The 21,628-nt window shown below is 36.4% G+C and overlaps 1 protein-coding gene across 2 annotated transcripts in view; it reads left to right on the forward strand.

The window, feature by feature from the left end:
• The window catches only part of LOC150075441 (uncharacterized), a 135,530-nt gene extending 115,692 nt beyond the window's left edge, over nucleotides 1-19,838 (forward strand). For both annotated transcript variants that reach the window (XM_090389212.1, XM_090389213.1), the window contains exon 4: nucleotides 18,455-19,838. In XM_090389212.1, the coding sequence (XP_090245338.1) occupies nucleotides 18,455-19,366 (912 nt within the window). In that variant the 3' untranslated portion in view covers nucleotides 19,367-19,838. The remainder of the gene's footprint in view (nucleotides 1-18,454) is intronic.
• The last annotated feature ends 1,790 nt before the right edge of the window (nucleotides 19,839-21,628 follow it).

Below are 21,628 nucleotides of genomic sequence, written 5' to 3' on the forward strand. Positions count from 1 at the left end.
AGTAACGCCGAGAGCGAAAGAGACAACCAAGTTTTTTAAATGCAGAGGAAGTAATATTTGTAATGCGCTTGTGCCAAGAGAGATTAGAAGTCAGGGTAATCCCCAAAAGAGATATATCATTTTGCTTAGAAATCGGAATGTCACCAAAGATAAGCATAGGCACACAAGAATCTTTTTTGCGAGATATAAGACAAGACTGAGTTTTAGAAGGGTTGAAATCAACTAAGTTGTCTTTGCCCCACTGGAGAATTACCTGAAGATCGGTATTTAAGGAATTGGTAGCAGATTTTCGAAAAGTTTAAGCTGATTGAGCAGGACAAGGTTTCTCAAAATGGAAAGTGGAATGCAATGTGCTATCATTGGCAAAACTATGGATAGGATTTCCAGTCAATGGAAGGTCATTAATATACAAGAGGAAAAGAGTGGGGGAAAAAATTGAACCTTGAGGAACACTGCCATTAGTGGAGAAGTTAGAAGACAGAGAGCCATCTACCATCACCCTCAGTGAGCGATCAGAGAAAAAACTGGATAACCAATTACAAAAATAGTTGGCAAACCATAATATGGAAGCTTGTTTAGAAGACCTTTATGCCAAACACGATCGAGGCTTTCCATTCATTTGAGATGAATGGAAAGCCTTTCCATTGAATTAGTCCATAAATGGGTAACATAAGCCAGAATATCACGAGTGGATCGACACTGACGAAATCCATACTGGCGATCGTTGATCAGAAGGAAGGTTTCTAGGTAGTTTAAGAGTTGGCACTTAATTGATTTCTCCATTACTTTAGAAAGAGTAGAAGTAATTGCAATGGGATGATAATTGGATGGGAGGGATTTGTCACCCTTTTTAAGAACTGGCTGGATACGAGAAAATTTCCAAGCACAAGAAAAAACACCTTTGAAATAAGAAAGTGAAAAAAGGCGGCAAGGAATAGGAGCAAGTTCAGGAGCACAGGCTTTGAGAACAAGCGGAGAAATACCATTGGGACCTGGAGCTTTCTTAGCATGAAGATTCGTCAAAATCCTTCTGACATCCTTTTGACGGAAGACCACAGAAGGCATTGAATGGAGTGTGTTGGGAATGGTGGGAGGTGTTTTACCAAGATCATTAATACATGAGTTGGAAGAAAAATGGGATGCTAGCAGGTCAGCTTTATCCTTGGCTGAAGTGACAACAGAACCATCTGGTTTGGACAGAGGTGGGAGCAGAGATTGGCAAAAGTTGCGGCCAATAGCTTTGGCAAGAGACCAGAATTCTCGGCTATCATTAGTGCAAGAAGCAAGTTTTCTGCTCTTAGCCTGTTCGAACTCTAGTTTGGACTGATTAATAAGTGCTTTACAATTGTTGCGAGCTTTGGTGTAGGTAGAAAATGAAACTGAAGTATCAGAAACAAGCCAATTATGATATGCAACACTCTTCTCTTGAACAGCCTTAGCACATTTATTGGAAAACCAAGGTGTAGATAAAGGACGAGATTTTAAAGTGGAGTGTGAGATAAAGGATTCCATTCCTGCAAGGATAATTTCACTGACATGATCTGAGCAAACATTGACATCAGAAGTTTTGAAACAGTAATCTGACCAAGGAAAAGAAATCTTGCAGGTCATCCCATTTTGCATTCTTGTAATGCCAAACAACACAAAGTTGGGAATAGCTATGAGATAAAGGCTCCATTGGAGAAGAGACAATCACCAAGTTGTGATCTGTGCCTAAGGACCACTCACTTCAACAGTGTATTTAGAAAGGTTGTTTGTGAGAGAAAAGATCAAGTGTGTTGGCTGTATGATTAGGATTGTCCGGTATTCTTGTAGGTAAATGAACAATTTGTGCAAGGTCATTAGTAATTGCAAAAGCCTCAGCATCTCGACCAGCTGGGTTGGTGTGACTAGAAAACTGAAGCCAGCTGGAGTTGTGAACATTAAAATCACCAAGGAAAATTACCTCACTGTTAGGAAAGTGGACTGGAGAAAGTCAAGTTGCAAAGAGAGGAAGTGAAAGAGCTCCAAGTGATTAGTGGAGTTGGGAGAACGGTAGAGACAACAGATGAATTTTACACAATGAGGTAGAGAGATTTTAAGCCAGAGGAGATTCCAAGTTGGTAAGTCTCTGACAGGGAATATCCGAACGGACATATATACAAGTACCACCTTTGCGGTGAAAGGAAGAAATGACATCTAGGAGGTCTTGCACTTTAGAGGAAGATTTGAAGTATGTTAATATTGTAGTCCCCCATCAGCAGAAGACTAAGGGATTTGCTTGTGAAGTGAGATAGAATATTGTCAAGAGTTACAAAGAAGCTGTTGACTGAAGCTGAGAGAGGTCGATGTAGACACTCAATCACCAGAGAGGCGATTGGGTGTCTATACTTATAATGTAGGTATTAAATTTGTCACTTGATATTCATGTCATATTGAGGTTGCACTGTATTTTAATTATAACTAGATTTGTTCACTTAATGGCCTTTTAAACTGGAAAATGAAGAGACTAAGATATATTTTATGCCTAAAATGTTGTTTTTGCAGTTTTCTGCAGAATAAATTTTTTTATTTTCAAAAATAAAAACTGCTATAACATGGCAAATTTTAAAATTTTTTAATAAAACTTCAAAGTTACATATGATATGTATTTCAACCCATTAAGAAAAGATGAAATATTGGCATTGTTTGAGCAGAATTCAGAAAAACCCAAAACATTTTTCAGATATTAAAAAAAGAAAGTTGCCCCTTTCAAGTAACCTGCAACCATTTTTTGCTACAATTTGGGGTACCACAAGCACCAGGTTAATCTTTATAAAATGTCAAAGGTTCACACTTTTTTTTTTTTTTTTTTGAAATTTTAGTCGTAACTGTACTTATTTGACCTCAGGAATTTTGAACATGCATAAACATATATGGTGCCAGGTTTCACTAAAATCAAATGAGGGTCATAGTTTGGAATGGCCATTTTACTGGTTAAGTTGACTTGGGATTATCCATAGGCATTTTGTTCCCTTTTATCTGAAGGGTTGTTGTGTTGATATTTTTTATGTAAAGGGTAATTTTGTTGTACCCAACTGCAAATCCCTTTTACCACCCTATGAAACCAATTTAAAATGCTAAAACTACATTTTTAAAAGTTATATTCAAGTATTTTACAATAGAATTTAGTTTTTTTCCTAAAATATTAGAATAGTAAAAGAAACTTTGTCTAACATGGAGACAACATCATTTCATATACTTCTGTTTGCTTAAATTGAGTAGAGATATTTTTCTTGTATTTTTGATAGAGCAAATATATATATACATGTATATATTTTTTTGAAAGCTGTGTTGAGTTCCAACTGAATAGAGGGGTTGTTGAAGAGAACAAGAGAGTTAAAAAAAAAAAAAAAAAAAAGTAATAATAATAAATAAATAATCCTGGGATCTGGATGACCTCTATACATCATTGCCATGAAAATATCACAAGAAAACGTCATTTTTATTTTAAAACATGCATTAATTAATTCAAAAATGCATTAAGTATACTTATAATAAAATTCCATCACCACTTTGATAGTTGAGCAAAATCGTGAAGTGTTTGAAGACCTACTAACACTTTGAGTGAGAAGGTCAAAGATTTCTTAGTTGTGCAATGACTAGACACAGATTAACGTTATGATCCAGAAACCAATTAGCAGTTAAGTAAATGGAAACACATTCTCCACATCCCAAAAAAGTTTCAAGTGATTCTTTCTCCAATGAAACGAATGACACTTATCATGAAGGGGTTTTTTTTTTTTTTTTTATATCTACTTGGGTTTTTTGATTTATGAAGACAGTTTTGTCATATACTTTGTGTTATGTGGTGCAATCTTGAATAAGGATTATGTTGAAGGTCATAGAGTGATGTACCACATCACTCTTTGACTGACATATGACTTATCATCCAAACCTGGTGGGTGTACAGATCACTATGCTAGTATAAAACAGTCCTTCAAGACTATCACCCTTCTATTTGTTATTTTCCTCAGTCCTATTTTTTGTTCTATCTTTAGCCTTAGCCAGAGTAAAGCCTGCTTTTTTTCTAATGCTTGCTTTACATCATCAATCCTTCTTTCTCTTGGTTGGCTACTAAGCATGTTAACACTCAATTTTGCTTTGAATGTTTTTTTTAATTGATATCTCTTCTCCATTCCTTTCTGGATGCCCATATCATCTTAGTTGGCTTTAGTTACCTTTGTATATTTGTTATCACACAATTTTTTTATCATTTACTACATTTATAATATGGTCTTGTAAGTTACCAGATGTTGGTTTCATTTATTTTTCTTAAAACTCATCTGTAGATTTTAATTTTTGATCATTTCCTTTATTTCTTAACTGACTCAGCTCTATACATTAAATATTGGTATAATATAGCTGTTATAAACAGCTGATATTTTTTTTTTTTTTTTTGGCTGCTTCAAGTGAATTGGATTTGACCGCTTAAATTCATTTGGAGCAAAAAGAAGTTGGTCATTTTGCTGACCAAGCCATGAGTATTTTGTGAAAGTGAGTTTATTTGAGGAAAAAGGATGGAAACATTGCCTGTAGACCTTAGAATGTGGTTAAGTGATAATCAGAAGTTGTAACTTATAGGAGTTAAGAATTATTACTACCTTTTAAGTCTAGATAACTTCTAATAAGTTTTCACTGAGCACATATAAGGGATTGTTCTATAACAGGTACAAGGCTAGATTTATTGTTGATAGTTTTCTTTGCTTAGAGTAGGAGTAAGAAGGGAACTGGTAACAGTAGAAAAGTAAATAAGAAACAGTAGAAATAAGTAAATAGGTTGGAAAGAAAACAGGATTTGGATTTTACTGATAAGTCATTGTACCTCATCATATATATTTCAATTTTATGCCAGATGAAATGACAGGCTTTATATCTGCTCACTTAGATCTTTTATGTTATAATATATTATACAGTCCTGCCAGAATTTCAAGTTACAGTGTATTTTCACTATAATCATTCAAGGGTATCAAGTCCTCAACATTAAAAAGGAATGCTAATATCATGAAAAATGGAATTGCAGATTGGAAGATAATAGATGAATGTCATCTGAATAAAATTGTCAGATGTGGGCGTTGGCTATGTGATAATGACTGGAAGAAGAATTATATTATAATATTAATATAAGCTTCCGTATTTTGTATTAATCTTGAAATACCTTACTGTTATGGTAGACAAACTTTACTCAGTCAGTTAATAGCATATGGCAAAATATTTGCTGACATATGCCCATTTCATAGGAGAATTTCAAAAAACTGTTACAAATGAACATTTGCTTCTGAATCAAGTTGGTAATAATGATGATGGGGGACACCAGTGTTATAAATTATTATAGTCAGAAACACTTGCAGTAAAATATGGTTCCAAGCTTAAAAAATGCTCAACATTGGGAAATCAGCCTAACCCAGTGCCTTTAAACACCTAAGCTTGAATTATTGCTAATGCTAAGTATGAATGTTAAATGGGAATTTAGAAAATTTGTAGATATGTTCACAACTTTTTAAAGAGTATGTTTTACGACTGAATTTGTTTTCCCATATATGATCTTTCTTGCCATTACTCCATTTCACTTATGCCGAAGATACTTTGGCTTTTCTGATTAATTCATAAGTAAGTGAATTTTTTAAAAAATGTGACGAGACAAAAAAGCTTTGTGGGGGGGGGAGGAGGTCATACATATGGAGAACTAATGTTATGACCTTCTGTTAGACAGCTTTAAGAAGTAAAACAATTTTGGAAATGGTGCTGCCTGTGTGTTGATTTAGAGAAATAGACTGCTTTGCAACGATATTACTTATAAAGAGAGGCATAATTACATTTTTAAATAATAAAAATTTATTTCACGTTGAATGGGGTTTGTAGGATTGTGTTCTGTTATGTTTGCTGTTACAGAACTGTGCATGTGATTTGATAGAAAATAATCTGAAGAATATTCTCCAAAAAATTCTCAAGAATAACTTGTCATTAATTGTATTCTTGAGATTTTCATTATTTATATGCTGCACATCCTATAGATACATGGACATGTAAATGGCATGTTGGTCCTCCAATGTGAAAAGCAAATATAATTCATATGAATTATTCAATATAAAAGCAGCATTGTTTTATAAGTGACGTCATCATTTTGTGCATTTTTTTTTTTTTTTTTTTTTTATGAAGATAAAGGTAATGGCAAAATTTGGTGAACAACATAATGCTAGTCCATGCAACAATGGCTATAGCAGAGTTATATACAGATAATATTTAAGGTAGAGTATGAGATGTATAATGCACAAACATGTTGGCATAGTGAAGCTAGTGATACAATTATTTAACCCTACAGTTGTGGTGTGGATGACTGTTGTCCTCCAATTCAAAATTCATTTTTATGGTTGCAAATTTTTTTTCTTTATTGTAATATCATATTAGGTGTTATATTTAGATGATTAATGATGTATTTAGGGGCTTTTAATACATCATTAATTATGTAAAAGAGGTCTTAAATTTCTAGGAGGGAAAAATGCTGCAGTAAATAAGTGTCAGTGGTGAAAATTTTATTGATAGAATATTTGTAAGTGTTTAATCATGTTGAAGAGTTAAGATATTGGTTTCCAAGATATGAGTACTGCATATATTGAAGAAATATTTCTTTTGAGAAATAATTGCATTATATTTTATTACAGTAAAAATACTGAAACAGAATACATGTAAAACAAAATGGAAAATTTAGGTTGCAAAAAAGAGCATTAGTTTTGTTCAAATGCTGTTCAGGCCATTAGCATTAGTAGAGGCATTTGATGCAAGAAAGCAAGCTTATACAGCATCATGTATAAGCTTGCTTTCTTTTATGCCGAATGCCAAGGTAGTACTAATAATAGTAGTAGTAGTGGCATGTGATGCAAGAAAGCAAGTGTATGAGCTTATGCAACATCAGCCAAAAAAAAAAAATCACACCATTCCCTCCAAATGCCTGTCCAGTTCCTCCTTAAATTTATTCAACCTGTCAATTTCCACAACGACAGATGGAAGTTTGTTCCAGCAATTAACCACCCACTGGCTAAAGGCAAATTTCCGCACATCTATTCTACATCTGTCCTTTCTTAAATTGAATTTATGCCCCTTAGGTTCATAATCTGAACAAGTGGAAGGATCCCATTAGAATTCAGCGTGCCCAACCCATTCAAGGCCTTATACACCTCAGTCACATCACTGCACAGGTGCCTAGTCTCCAGCCACTGCAATTTGCAGAACTTAAGCCTCTCTTGGTAAGAGGATCCCTTCATTCCCCTCACCAATCTTGTTGCCCTTCTCTGTACTTGCTCAAGCAAATCTACATCCTTCCTAACCTGTACGCAGTACTCAAGGCATGGCCTGACCATTGCCTTATACAGAGGGACAATCACCTCCTTTTCCCTGCTAGCAAAATTCCTATATATTATTGACAAAACCCCATGACCTGCGCTGGCAGCCTGTCTGCATTGCTCAGAAAACTTCATATCTGACTGCACAATTACTCCCAAGTCTTTTTCATTTTCTACCACCTTAAGTGTAACTTAAGTTGGTACGTTTCACACACAGTTGGTACGTTTCTCTGGGGTTACTTTTACCCATATCGGCGCCTCCGTAGCCAGGTGGAAAGGAGCAGCAGTGTGTAGCACACGCTTCTTGATTAGACCGAGGTTCGAGCCTGTCACCAACAAATACGGAGGATGCGGAAAGGTCAGGGAATGACCACCGCATATCCACGGAGCAATATGGCCTTAGTTGCTAATGCTCCTAAAAACCAAATAACAAACATCTACCCATATGCAGTACTTTGCATTTGTCAAGGTTAAACTTCAGTTGCCACTTCTTAGCCCATCTGCCCAAATTATCTAGATCCTGTTGCAGTAGCACACTGCCATTACTGTCATTAACAACCCTGCCAACCTTTGTATCATCTGCAAACTTCAATGGTACAAAGGTTGGTAGGGTTGTTAATGACAGTAATGACAGTGTGCTACTCAGAGGCAGTGATTTGCCTGTTCTGGATGATGATAGGACCTAAAGAATACCAAGATATTGCTGCCCAAACCATTGTTTGATGGTTGGCACAATGCAGTCAGGCTGATACTCTTCTTTTAACATCTCCCTGATGTTTGAAAAAGTGTGAATGAAGGTTTATATGAAAATATATTTGGAGATATACATTAAAAATCTTCATATGTTCCCAATCATCTTGTCAAATTTTTGTGCTCCTTACACCATTGTTTAGTATTAACCTCAGAAACAAGTGACTTGGCAATAGCAGCTAAATTTCAGCTTTGTCAAGTTCATGCCAAACAGTTTTGTTAGAAACTGGATTGCTGAGACTAAAAGTTCTACAGTTATTTTTTGAGGCAGCAGCTTTATGTTTTCTGGCTACAATCCTTTCCAACACGACTTTTGTCCTGTAAGATTTTGTTTTTGCTTACTTAGTAAATTCAGGCATCACTTTGGAGATATACATTAAAAATCATCAGTTTTAGTTACTGATGCCTCCTGCTAAACATGCACTAGAAATTTGACCTCTTTGGAATTTAGGCAGGTTGGTAATTTTTTTTCATGTACAGTTCCCCCCCCCTCCCCATGTATATCAACTCTAAATAAACATCAGCTTTTATCGTTGTTCCTTCACAGTATTACTTGCGAGAAAAAAGTCATCAAAGCATGTCATAAATACACCATACAGCAATTATACTTTTATATCAGGTGTTTCCATTATTTTGTCCAACCTTCCCCCCCATTGTGTGTGTGTGGGTGTGGTCACTATATTGCAAAAATTACCCATAACTGCCATCTGCATGTTAGGAATAGGTATGAAAGCAACCACATTCATATTAGAAGTAAGCAGATGAACAAAGTACGGTAGCTGGGTTGAGATATTTTGTTTAGTGGCTTCTGGTGGGGAGTCATCATAGGATGCTACATTAGCAGTCAACCTGTTTGTGCCGCTACAGCCAAAAATTGATGAAAGAGTCCTCTGAATAGTGGTGTGTAAATCCCATCTGCCCTTGTCAAACCAGGTGGTTGGGGGTGGGGGTAGGCACAGGAACTGATAATAGTACAAGGATGTTATAATGGGAGCTGCATTACTTCAGATTTTATTGCAGCATGCAATCCAAATATCCTAGCAATAAGGCAAGTTGTATTGTAATTGGTTCCTGGAAGGGTGGAAAGCTTTGTTATGGAGTGATGGCACATGGTGGTTTTGCTGATTTAATGGCTGTGTTTGGGTCTGGCAGATACCTAGAGAACACTATTTACCAGAGTGGGTCATCCCAATTGAGATTTGTTGGAGGTGCTATTACCGTCTCAGGTTTGTGTCTTCTAGTTTGAGCCTGGACCATCAGTTGTCATTCCTGGAATAGTGAGTGCTATGCAACATTGACATTCTGGATGTTGCTCCTACCCTGTGGCATCAGTATGGGGTGTCACTTTTTTTGTTTCAGCATGACACCATGTCATACTAAGTAGCCAGTAGTGACTTGGTTTGGAGACATAGGGCAAATGCTTTGTTGTTCTGCTCTGAATTCGGATTTTAACTCCAGTGAACATCTTTGGGATATAGTGGAATGTTGCCTTTGGGAAAGCTAACATGCTGGCTGAATTCACCATTGTGTTGAAGGAATGGACGAAAATACTGCCTTTCTGTTATCAAAAATTGACTTGCAGTCTACTGACGAGAATAGTGTGTGCATGTGTTTAGATAGATATACACACGAGCATGGAAGCTCATAGTATTTTGTATTTCAAATTATTATGGATATGTACAGGTAATTTCCAGTCGTAGTCATCTTGAAAAATGACTAAGTGCCTGTGCATATATTGTATATAATTTTATTTCTATTGATTTAGTTATCTACTTATTTTATTTTTGCTGCATTTTTATTTTGATACTTAAATATGTATGGGTTGGCTACTCAGAATTTTGTACATATGAGGTATTCCAGGAGGAATCTGATAAACTTCAGAGTTGATTCCTTGAGTGATTTAAAAAAAAAAAAGTTACATGGGTCCAGTTTCAAGCAAGTATTTCAGATTGTAAGGAAAAACTGGGATGCTGTGTCAAACATTTATTTTATATCCAAAATATTTTAAAATCATCTCTTAAACCTTACTCTTAAGTCAGAAAATGAGTTATTTTAAGAAAAGAACATCATTAAAGTTCTTATAGTTGCTCAAATTGTCTGCCTTTTGCTTGGATACATTTTTTGCATTGTAATAATGCTTCCATTGTTTTCTATCATTGGTTGGCCATTTTGAATGTAGCTTGCATCATGCAAAATTCTCTGATGCATTCCATCAACATTATGAAATTTTGCATGCACACTACCATGACCCCTGATGCAGTAGTCTGACCTGTTAAAGTTGGGAGATATAGAAGAAATGTGATAGAGCTCCACATGGGAATTAAATTGGTACTGCTATGCTAACATGTTTAGTGCATTATTCATCTTCTGTTCTTTCTTAAGCATGTGCATATATATATAAATAAAAATAATAGGATGTAGTGACAAAACTGAACATCTAAAAAAAGAACGAAAAAATTAATTTATTAAACTGGATTATGGATCCAGGGCACTGCTAGTTATAGCAGAAATACCCAGCAACCATAATGAAATATAGAAAAATATATATGATCAGTGTTTTGGGTAGGGGTGCTGACCTGTCAAGTGTAATTACAAGGGAATAAATTAATTAAATCAGCTAATTTCACCGACTCCTGTCTGGTCCTACAGTAAGTTGTCAAATCCTGACTTTATTCTTTCTTCTTAAGATTACACTTTCTTTTACTTTGTTTAAATTTTAAACTGGGTGCTTTTGCCTTCATTCAATTTTAAATTCAAACTTTCATTCGATTTTTCTTTGACAGGATTTAATCGTTATTATTTTAGCATAATTCTGCATTTAGTTTTATTTATTTATTTTTGAATTATATTCTTCTTTTTATTCCTTCTTTTTGGTCTCTATCGGGTCAGCTATGATGTATATGTTTCGTACATATACAGGTAGTTCTCGACTTTACAAGTTAATTCGTTCCTAGCGCACACTCGTAAAGCGGGAATTTATTTCCCATAGACATAATGATCAAAATAGGAGTTACGTTATCAACAATGAAATTAGTTAGCTAATTAGTTTGTTTAAACAATGATTGATTTATCCAAAGAAATGAAAACATAGCCTGTAAAATCAAGCAAATTATAATAATAGAGAAATTATTTATGGCTTACAAATGTTAAAAGAATGTTTATTCTTCATCATCGACTAAATGCACACTCGTTGATCACTCATTATTGGCTCGGCATTCGGTTTGTTACAAAAGGAGTCGTCGTCTTTAGAAATGCTTCAAAGCGTTTATTTCCAAGAAAATCTTTTCTTTTTTTTTATAAATTTCAATAGCATGCATAAGCATTTTTTAATGGAACGCACAAATTGCAACTAACACGATTTGCGCAGAGTAACGAGTTTATGAAACTTAAAAAAAAAAAAAAAAAAAGGAATGAAGAGAAGATTCTGAAAATTTATTTGTTTTTTTATCGAAGATTTCAGTAAAGGGCAAACACATTTCACCATAATAACGCAAAAACCCACACAATTCCAACTATTGGTGTTTTCACAAATGCAATAACATTGAGTTTACTACCCATTTATAATTGCTTGCAGTAACAGAAAATCCCAATAAACCGGAAGTGCAAATTGTTTTTATTGTTTTATGGTCGTGACCTCCAGAAATGTGCTTTAGAAAAATATCACAAAGCCATTCAAAATTGGTTCTTATAACATATGATAAATATGAAAGTGTAGTGCGTTTAATGATTTGAATTGGTAACTAATACAATTTAAACTATAAAAACGACCTTTTAGGGAGTTATATAGCGAAAATTTGCACTTCCGAGGTTGAGGTCGTGGAACGAATTACCAAAAAAAAAAATGTGTTATTGGGTTCACATTACGATATGTTCGCGATACGATGGTAATGGATTAATATTGTAAAGCGGCATACACTGTATTGTATAGCTGCATGCGTGGTTTGAAATGTGGTATTTATGAATGTTTATTTAACATTCATTTTTTGCAATTAATGTTCATATTTTTGATTTTGTTGATACTTGAAAAAAAAAAACTCGTAAAGTGAGAACTGCCTGTACATCATAACAGAAACAGAGACCTTGCTTATTGCAATTCCTTCGGTTTTGGTTGCCGACCCTTTGAAGACATAGTGTGAGTCGGTTAGTAGTTTGTGTGCTCCTCAGTTTAATACTAATTACAGTGGTTTTAATGTTTAACCTATGGATGAAGTACACATCACCTATATCCTTATCGAGCGACTGATCCACTGATGAAGCTTTCATCCTACCACCTGAATCAGGTAAATGGTATTTACTGCTTTTCCATATTTGTATCACTGCAAACGAAATACTATAGCACATTGTATTCTGCCTTTGTTCACCAGCCATAGCCCTGGGTGCTGAAAAGCTTACTTTCTGATCACAGCATTAAGCTGAAGTGCACCCTTTGTTTTCACTCAGCCTCCCGCTGACTCTGCTTGCTGTACTATTCGACTGAGCGAAAAATTCGCAACCCCTAGCCTGAAGCCAACTCACAGCAGGGCATCCACGTAGACTACGCAAACACCCGCCTTGAATATCCCCACTGCTTTTCTCCCATATATGAGCAGAAACGGAAAACCTCTCAATTTGACACAGAAATGTGCCCTCTGCTATCATTTGACTGGTGACGTCATCCTCTGTACCAGCTTTGATAACCCCATCTGTCCCGGATGTTCGGACCTGTCCCCATCCAGCTGGAAGAAACTTTCCATGGCAGCCAGGCTGAAAATCAAGGGATCATGCTGCAAGAAGCTACGCTCATTAGGCCACAAGGACAACCCAAAATTTTCCAACAACAATTCACAGAACACGCACAGCCCAAAGCACGAAGCAGATAATGCCCAGAGATGCAGACTTTATGGTAATCGCACCACCACTTCATAATACTCAGCACTATGCCAGTCTGCAAGAAAATATGAACAGTAATACCTACGAGGCTGACACCATCGTTACAGATATAACCTCATACTGACGCCTCCTACAGACCAATACCAGGCCACCTGAACCCATCTGCATCGATGCATCTTCAGTAACCCCTCAAACAGCTTATATTATGCCAATATCTGAAAATGGCCAAAGCGCACATGTGCGGAGGTCCAAAGGGTGCCAAACCGAACCAGAAATTAACATTCAATACCTAGAGTCATCCCTAAAGCAAATCATTGACAGCAAAATCAACGAAATAGTGGAAGATCTCGTAGGGAAAATAACTAGTTGCCTAACAAGTCACCAAATTAGTGCCAGCCTGCAAGCCAACTCTCACACACTGGAAAGCATGATGTGAAAATTTGCTGATACAACAGCATCACCCCAACTTGCTCAATTTTTAGAGTCACCCCGGGATAAGTCATACGCAGAAATCCTGGCCACCGAGGTGAGCAATAGTGGCAAGACCATCAAAGGTCAAGCTCTAATATGCATCGTGATAAAATCGCATAGTTCCCTCCGAACTTCAATCCCTGACAGTGACCTAAACCCATCGCTGACTTTCCAACACAGTCAAGAAAATATACCGACAACCTCATCAAGCCACGTTGATGCCCAAGCGAGCTCAGTCGACACAATTCAAACTCAGATGGATGACAAGCACAATAACTGCACTGCCCAATCTGTATCAGCTTCACTAAACAGCGATACCAGACAAGAAAGCCGCACTCAGGGAAAAGCTGTAAAGTACGACTCAGCAATAAACTCCAGGCTATGAGCTTTCAGGACTCAAGACACTACCAGAAACAGTACAAGCAGCCTTTTCGTATCTCGACTGGAACCATGCATAACCCCTGAACTGGCCAAACAGGTTATATACGAAGAGCTGAATCTACAGCCAACTGTACACAAACTGCAAACTAGGAGTCAACAATACACTGCATTCAAAATTGACTGTAGCCAACACCAAGTAGACCTGATAGGAAGCGTCGCCATTTGGCCTGTTGGAACGAGGATTAGGCCGTTTGTTTACTATATATCAACCTCGAAACCTAAAGCGACTACTCAGACCCAACAGAAGTACTCCCACCGCAGTCACAGCTGACTTGGCGATTATAATTGCTTGCCAGAAAGGATGCCAAGCACCTGAATATTCCCACACTAACATACTGGAACAAACTCCACCCAAGTTTGCTAATACCATCCTCCAACGTGAGGGACCCCAAGGTCGCCTCATCCCTGTCCTGATCTCTCAGTGTCGAGAGCCTCTACTTGTTCGCAGCCGGGAAGTAAGGTTCCCTCCCGTGTGGATAAGCATAACAACTTCTCCTACCATCCGTATAATGTTCCAGAATATCAGGTCCTTAAGAAACAAACAATACACTGGAAGAGATTCTACTTTCAAACTAGACATCTTGTGCCTCGCTGAAACGTGGTTAGAGACGAACCAGACAGATATAAGCTGCTCCATTCCGATATTCTTTCATGTACTGGCTGCCTCTCGCAATAACCGCAGCGGGAGTGGAGTTGCTATTATCTTCAATATGGCAAAGTTCTCCATCGTACACTGTCTCAACTATCTCTCAAGACGTGGAACATCAAGATTCCACTATAGATGTCGCATCCCGTACCTTCCTCCAATGGCAACTATGGTGGCCATTGACGAAGCCACTAAATGGTTAATAAATAATCTGCACCCAGCAGCCACTCATATCGTATGCGGAGACTTCAATCTTCCGCCATCTACCCAACACCTCAAAAGTCGGCTCACAGAATCTCTCCAATCAATCCGAATCTTCCAAGTTAACTACCAGCCAACGAGAGACCAAAACTTGCCGGACATAGTCTATTCTTCGGTGATATGTCAGCTCGAAGAAACCACAGCTGACATGTTTCAATCAGATCATCAACCAATCATATTTACAGCTCTTCTACCCAAAAAATATTTGAATATCCCCAAAACCAAATCTGCAAAAAGTCACTGCTCCAAAATTTCTGAATCCAGCACTCTGCATTGAAGCTGCATCCACAGTCCCATCTTAGATGGATATGAACTGAGCCTCGCTATCGATCTAAGATCAAATGGATCAATACCATTGCCCTTCACACCGCTACCAAGACAGACTCTGCGTTCCAGAGCGTGGTCGACTCCCCAGCTCAACCAAAGTTTCCACTACAAACAATCACTACACGCCAAATGGAAAGCTTCCGGCGATGTCTAAGACCACATTTCATTCTCTGAAGCACCTCGAAAGAACCCAAAAGGGAAAAACCATTCTGCAGAACAAAGGCTAGTTCTTCCAGCAACATCAACCCAGTTGACTGGCTCGGCTACGTTGCCAGATTTTCTAAGCAACCTCCAGCTCTACCTAACCAGCCACTCTTCAACCACTCTCATCATTGATAGTCTTGCTACGATCCGAATTTCCAAGCAACAACTGATGCATGCCATTAATACTCTCCCTTTCACAGCAACCACCAGTGACGATGGCATCCCCCAGTTCATAATCAAATGCTTAAGCGTCTTCATCATCGATTCACTCCTCAACCTGTATGACAGATGCCTCGAAGGTCATTTCTTTCCACCCCAGTGGAACAGGTACTCTGTCCGCCCCCTTCCTAAGCACGAACAATCGATGCTCCCAAGCCAATATAGGCCCATCGCTTGCACCTCTGTATTGCTAAAAATTCTGGAGAAAGCACTGCTACCTTCTGTCACCCATCAAATTCTCTGTGACAGTCCTCAGCAAATACACTATGGGATATGAGGAAGGTCAACTATAACTAACCTTGCAACAACCATACTGCACACCTTAGAAGCCTTTGAACAAAGACAGGAATTGTCAGTTATATATCTTGACATCCATTCCACATTTGATGCCATCTATATACCCAATCTCCTACGTCTCTTAGAAAACTACTTCAATTTTCGCGGCCATGTTCTCTGGTTCCTAGAATCTCTCCTATCCAAGAAGACCCTTGTTCTAAAGATCGGAACAAAGATCTTCATGCATCACATAACTGCTGGTGTGCCTCAAGAGAGGGTCCTGTCTGGCGTTCTCTTCTCAGCAATCATGGTGCTGTTTGTGACCAACAAGTGCAATTGGATCACAGATGCTGACGATGTCAAACTCCTTACTAGGATATTGCCATCCAACTTGGCAGCCGAAACCACTCAGCAAATCAATAGCAAACTGCAGGATATGGCTGATTACCTCAATACCTTCAACCTCCAAATAAACCCCCTAAAATCGGCACAAATAATTTATTCACTAAAGAGCAGCCCAACAACATTGGAGCCTGTGTTTAACGGCTCCTCAGTTCCAAGTGTTCGAACGCACAAAGATCTGGGGGTAGTTTTAGACTCCAAACTATCTTTCAACGATCATGTAAGCCTCATGCAGTCGAGGCTGAATTCACTACGCTGGGTCACCAAACTCTCCACACCACTGACCCACGCCTGGTAAAAAGATACATCGTATCAATCCTTTACTCGACAATACTGTATACCGGCTGCCGAGTCCGACATTAAAAGGATATTCTCTGCCGAATTCTGGCTTCTAAAATGGGCTAACGCTAAACTCCACCTTCCCCCAGCCCTCAGATCAACGCAGTTAGCAGATGCCCTTCAACTATGCAGGCTCCGATCCTACATCGGAGAAAGAAGGCTGCTGTTCACCCTCAAGATGGCCACCGGTAAAATTACAGAACCGAACTTCCTCCCCCTTATCTCAGGTCTTCAGCACAGCTGCTAGCAAACCATAACCGGCTTGTATTAACCTGCAGATTCCTGCCAAAACAAATGCTGCCCTCACTGCAAGCCATTGACGGGAACCTCCAAGAAGTGGTCAACAATAAAAAATACAGGAAGGGAATCCTCATCGAACTGAAAATGTAAAACTGTGCTTTGTTGCCATCCAATAATCTGATGTAACATGATGTTTTTCTCATGTGTATCTCTTTTGTAAATATGTATTGTAAACCCCTGGCACCACCATGCCCGTGACGGGATTAATTGTATGTATATCATGCTGCAATTAAAAATTCTATTCTATGGTTAAAATCTTAGGACCTACAGCATTAAGTACCATTTTTATTATTATGTTTTATTTTAATTGTAATTTTATTTAATTTCAGATAATCTGCTTTTACTTTGCAGGCATTCTCAATTTATTCCATTGTAATTACACTTGAGAGGTCAGCACCCCTATCCAATACACTGCTCATATACATTTGTCTATATGTTTATATGAATAATTTATTGTGTCATTTGAAAAGAACTAATGTATGCCCTTCATGTGACACCAAATGTAGTTAGTTTTTCTGACAGAAAATCCTTCCAAATTTTATTTACTCCAGGTAGTGGTGAGAATGAAACTTGCTGCTATTATCATTGGATTGCCATCAGCATGTCAGTCTGCTTGTTTGTTGATGATATTATTAATATTATTTTTATTTTTTTTTTAAATTTCCTGGTTGAATTTTAGAGACCACAATTATAGAAACTTTTTCTGTAATTGCTTAATGGAATAAGAGCTAAATATAGAAGAAATTAGTGAAGTGAGAGTTTATTATTTTATTATTATTTTATTTATTTTTTTTTATTTATTTATTATTATTATTATTATTTTTTTTTTTTTTTTCATTTTGTCAAAACTTATTTTTAAATAATAAGGTTTTACCTGTATGATCATGTAATATTGTATTTTGAAACAAACTACTCATTCCATTTGTACCAGTGACCAACTGTTCGTATAAAGTTGATAAATTTGCCAGAAGAAACCAAATAGGTGTTTGTAGATGCAGCCGTGTATATATTCAAGGAAAGGCTATTTATTAATGGGGTTTAAAAAAAAAATTGTGGTGAATATTTAAAAAAAAAAAAAAGCAAGCAATTTATTCAGCCAGCCAGGAGAAGATATTTCATTCCATGGTTCCGACCACAGATTTTTAGAAAAAATGATATTTTATCATGTAGAGGAGAGATCTTAATGAGTTCTGTGGTGATAATAATATTTCAGTTTGAAATGTAATATCTGTTATTTCTCTTGAGATATTAAAGCTCTGAAAGGACAAACTGCATATGTACTCTGGGTGATTAAATAATTTTTTTGCAAGACATTGTTGTTAGTGCCACATTCTCTAACATAACCATGATTCCCACATAAATAAGAGATCTTATTTCAAATCATCTGGCAAGAAAGTTTATTTACAGCTGTGCTGCAGAATGTGTCTGAACAGTAGAATGCATATTTTGTATAGTGTATTTTAAAGTGAATAAATATGTATTTATGTGGTATTTACTTTGTTAGCAAATGTGCTATTAGCTTGAATTTATTTATAAATTCTGTAATGCAACATATTTGCTAATACAAGTATTTACTTTTTTTATTTCTTAGAGGAAAATGTCTACTACGGATGAAGCCTTTCGTTGCGAACTATGCCAGAAGAATTTCACTGGACCAATACCATATCATATCCATTTAGACAGTGCAAGGCACAAAAAAAGGCAGAAATTGAATGATGGCACAGATGCTCCAGGTGGAGGAGAAGATAACAGTTTGTTTTGTGATATATGTGATGTAAAATTTCATGGGTCAGTTCCACATCAGCAGCATGTTCAAGGCAGAAAGCACTTGAAGCAAGTGAAGAAATTGCAAATTTTGAATGAGCTTAAGGTAGCAGCAGTTAATGCTTATAGGGAAAACCAAGATCCCGAGAGATCAGTGTCAGGTGATGAGAGTGCAGCATCTGTTCCAGTTGATGTTGCATGTCCAAATGCTTGTAGTTTATGTCGCAAAAAATTTACTGGGCCAATTCCTTATCAGGAGCACTTGACAAGTAAAGTGCATTTGAATACATTAAAGAAATTGGAAGATTCAAAAAATTCAGGAGATAAATCAAATGAAGATGGGGAAAAAGTTAATAATTCAAATAAAGAATCACTGCGCTGTGAAACTTGTGAAAAGACATTTTCTGGTCCCTATCCGTATAAGATACACATGAAGAGTAAAGCTCATTTACAGTTTGTTGAAGCATTAAAAGCAGTAGAAAATGGAGAGTTCCCAGCGCATAAAGAAAAGGAAGAAGTCGATTTCAATCGACCACACTGTCACTTATGCAACAAGAAATTTACTGGCCCAATCCCTTATGAAATACACATGAAGAGTTTGAAACACCTGAAGCTTTTGGAAAAGATGAGTAAGACTGTCTCAGAAAAGACTGATGAAATGTCTAGTCTACAAGATGCCACAAAAAGTAATGGAGAAACGGTAGAAAAGATGGAGCCCCTGAATACATCCTCACTGTGACACTGTTAGATTTATTTTGGAAGTTGTCTTTGTGTATTCACATTGTCTGTGGCATAAGCCATTAAATAATATAGGGTCTTTTATTTGATTCCCTCTCACTTCTCTCTCTGTCTCTCTCTCTCTCCCCCTCCCCTCTTCTAGGGTTCTGACAATTAATATACTTGATGCCATTATGTGTGGTATAGTTTTTTATGTTAGAATACTGATATTCAAAGTCAGCTCCATACTTTTTTTAAAACCATTAGCTGCTGTAAATTGTTGGATTATTGTGAGTGAAGAAAAATAAAAACATGATGCTGCAGGTTATAGTATTTTAGCATCTTCATGTTGATATTTGGTCATATTTCATTTTATTCTCAATAGCATCTTCGTGAAACATTTTAGAATTGTAGCGTAGTATATGTTGCTGTTGTGAAGTGATATATTATATGTATGTGCATGCAAGCATCTTCATTGTGTACTGATGTTAATCCCATTAAATTATCAGTGATTTTTTTTCAGTATCTAGCTTATGGTATGATATAAAACGTATGTTAGCAAATAAAGAATGTTATACCCTTAAAAAAATTTGTCATGGTACTCTGTTAACTTAATCTTGAAATTTTGCCATTCTGCTTTCAGGGTTAAATTTTTTTTTTCACTAGCAACTGGATAAAAATGTTCAAATCTTAGAGAGAAAAGAAGAGGCATTTATCAGTTTATTTTTGTAGAAAACTAATTTGTTCAAATCATTATGAAGTGAAATATGAAAATTTTCATCACCTAATATAAATTGCTCTGTTTTTCGTAACTTATGATTATAAATATTAGTACCTTTTATTCCTTCGTCCATTAGATGTGGAGTTTTCTAACTGGTGTTTCATTTAATTAGTATTAAGAATCAACATGTTTTTACTGTGCAACTGTACTATGAATTATATCATAGTGGGAGAACAGCTACACAATTTGAAAACTGTTCTGTAACAAAATGTGTAATGACCAGTTATTGCATTGTGGGGTGGGGGGAGATCATTTCAAGGCCATCACAACCACATGATTTTGTCAAAACCATGTAGTTGTGATGGCACTGAAGTGGTTTTCAAAAAAATAACAGTTATATTTATTTATACTTAGTGAATTTAAAGAAATTTAATTACTCATACTGATGATTGGTTGGAAAAAAACAAAAAAAAAAAAAAAAAAAAACATTATTGATAACTTTTTGTTTATTAATAGTAGTTCATAAATGTCATGCATGTGGGCCGAATTCAGTACTGTAATAGGAATTACAACACAGGAATAGGGAATTCTCCTTCCCTAATCATTTTCATCAACTGATATTGTGCATGAGGGCCAACTGATTAGCACAGTGTTTTTTCAAGGCACATTAACTCGTATTTTACAACAAGTGATACTGTACAATATGATTATAAAGTAAATTGCCCTTAAGGTCATGCCATGTTGTTTTATACATATATAATATTTATTATTTATTTTTTTTATTAAGAATTGTTAAATTTTGAATTTCTCACAAAGTAACTTTTTTAAAATTTTCATGAAAAATATAAAGAAGAGCATCATAAATTGGGTATATTTTCTATATTTGATGTTATCACGATGATCGGCAAGCATTTAAAAACAACTACGTTGATGTTGACTAATCATAACGTAAGCATTTAATATACAGTGCCCACACATGGATGTCATGTACAGGGTATTTCAAAAGTCTACTTGGGGGAAATTGTATTGCACCATTTATTCAAACAGAATTTTTTATTATTTATTCATGGGGATTCTGTCTTAGAAGGGTTTTTGAATGTTGCTAAGGATGGTTTCTGAATGTGTGTAAAACTAAAATTATGGAGATAATCTCGATTCCAGTAAAGTGAAGGTTAATGGGCAAGATATCGAAGAAGTTGATGAATTTGATTACTTAGGGTCAATAATAAATAAAAATAGTGACTGCTCAAACGATGTAAAGAGACGACGGGCAATTGCTAAAATGTTGGTCGCTGATCTGATAAAATTATGGAGAGATCATGATCTGCTGCTAAAGACTGAGAATCATTGATTCATTAATTTTTCCAGTTGCCACTTATGGATGTGAAGGATGGAATCTGAAAAGAGTTGACAGGAAGAAAATTGAGGCATTTGAAATGTGGTGTTACAGGAGAATACTGCGTATTTATTACTTGGATTGAAGAACAAATGAGTGGGTATTGGATAAAATTGGCAGTCCTAAAATTCTTCTTCATAGCATAAACAAAAAAAAATTCAGAGTTT

This window comes from Mastigoproctus giganteus, chromosome 14 (genome assembly GCF_048544385.1).
Source record: "Mastigoproctus giganteus isolate SK-2022 chromosome 14, ASM4854438v1, whole genome shotgun sequence".
In the NCBI taxonomy this organism is placed as follows: Eukaryota; Metazoa; Arthropoda; class Arachnida; order Uropygi; family Thelyphonidae; genus Mastigoproctus; species Mastigoproctus giganteus.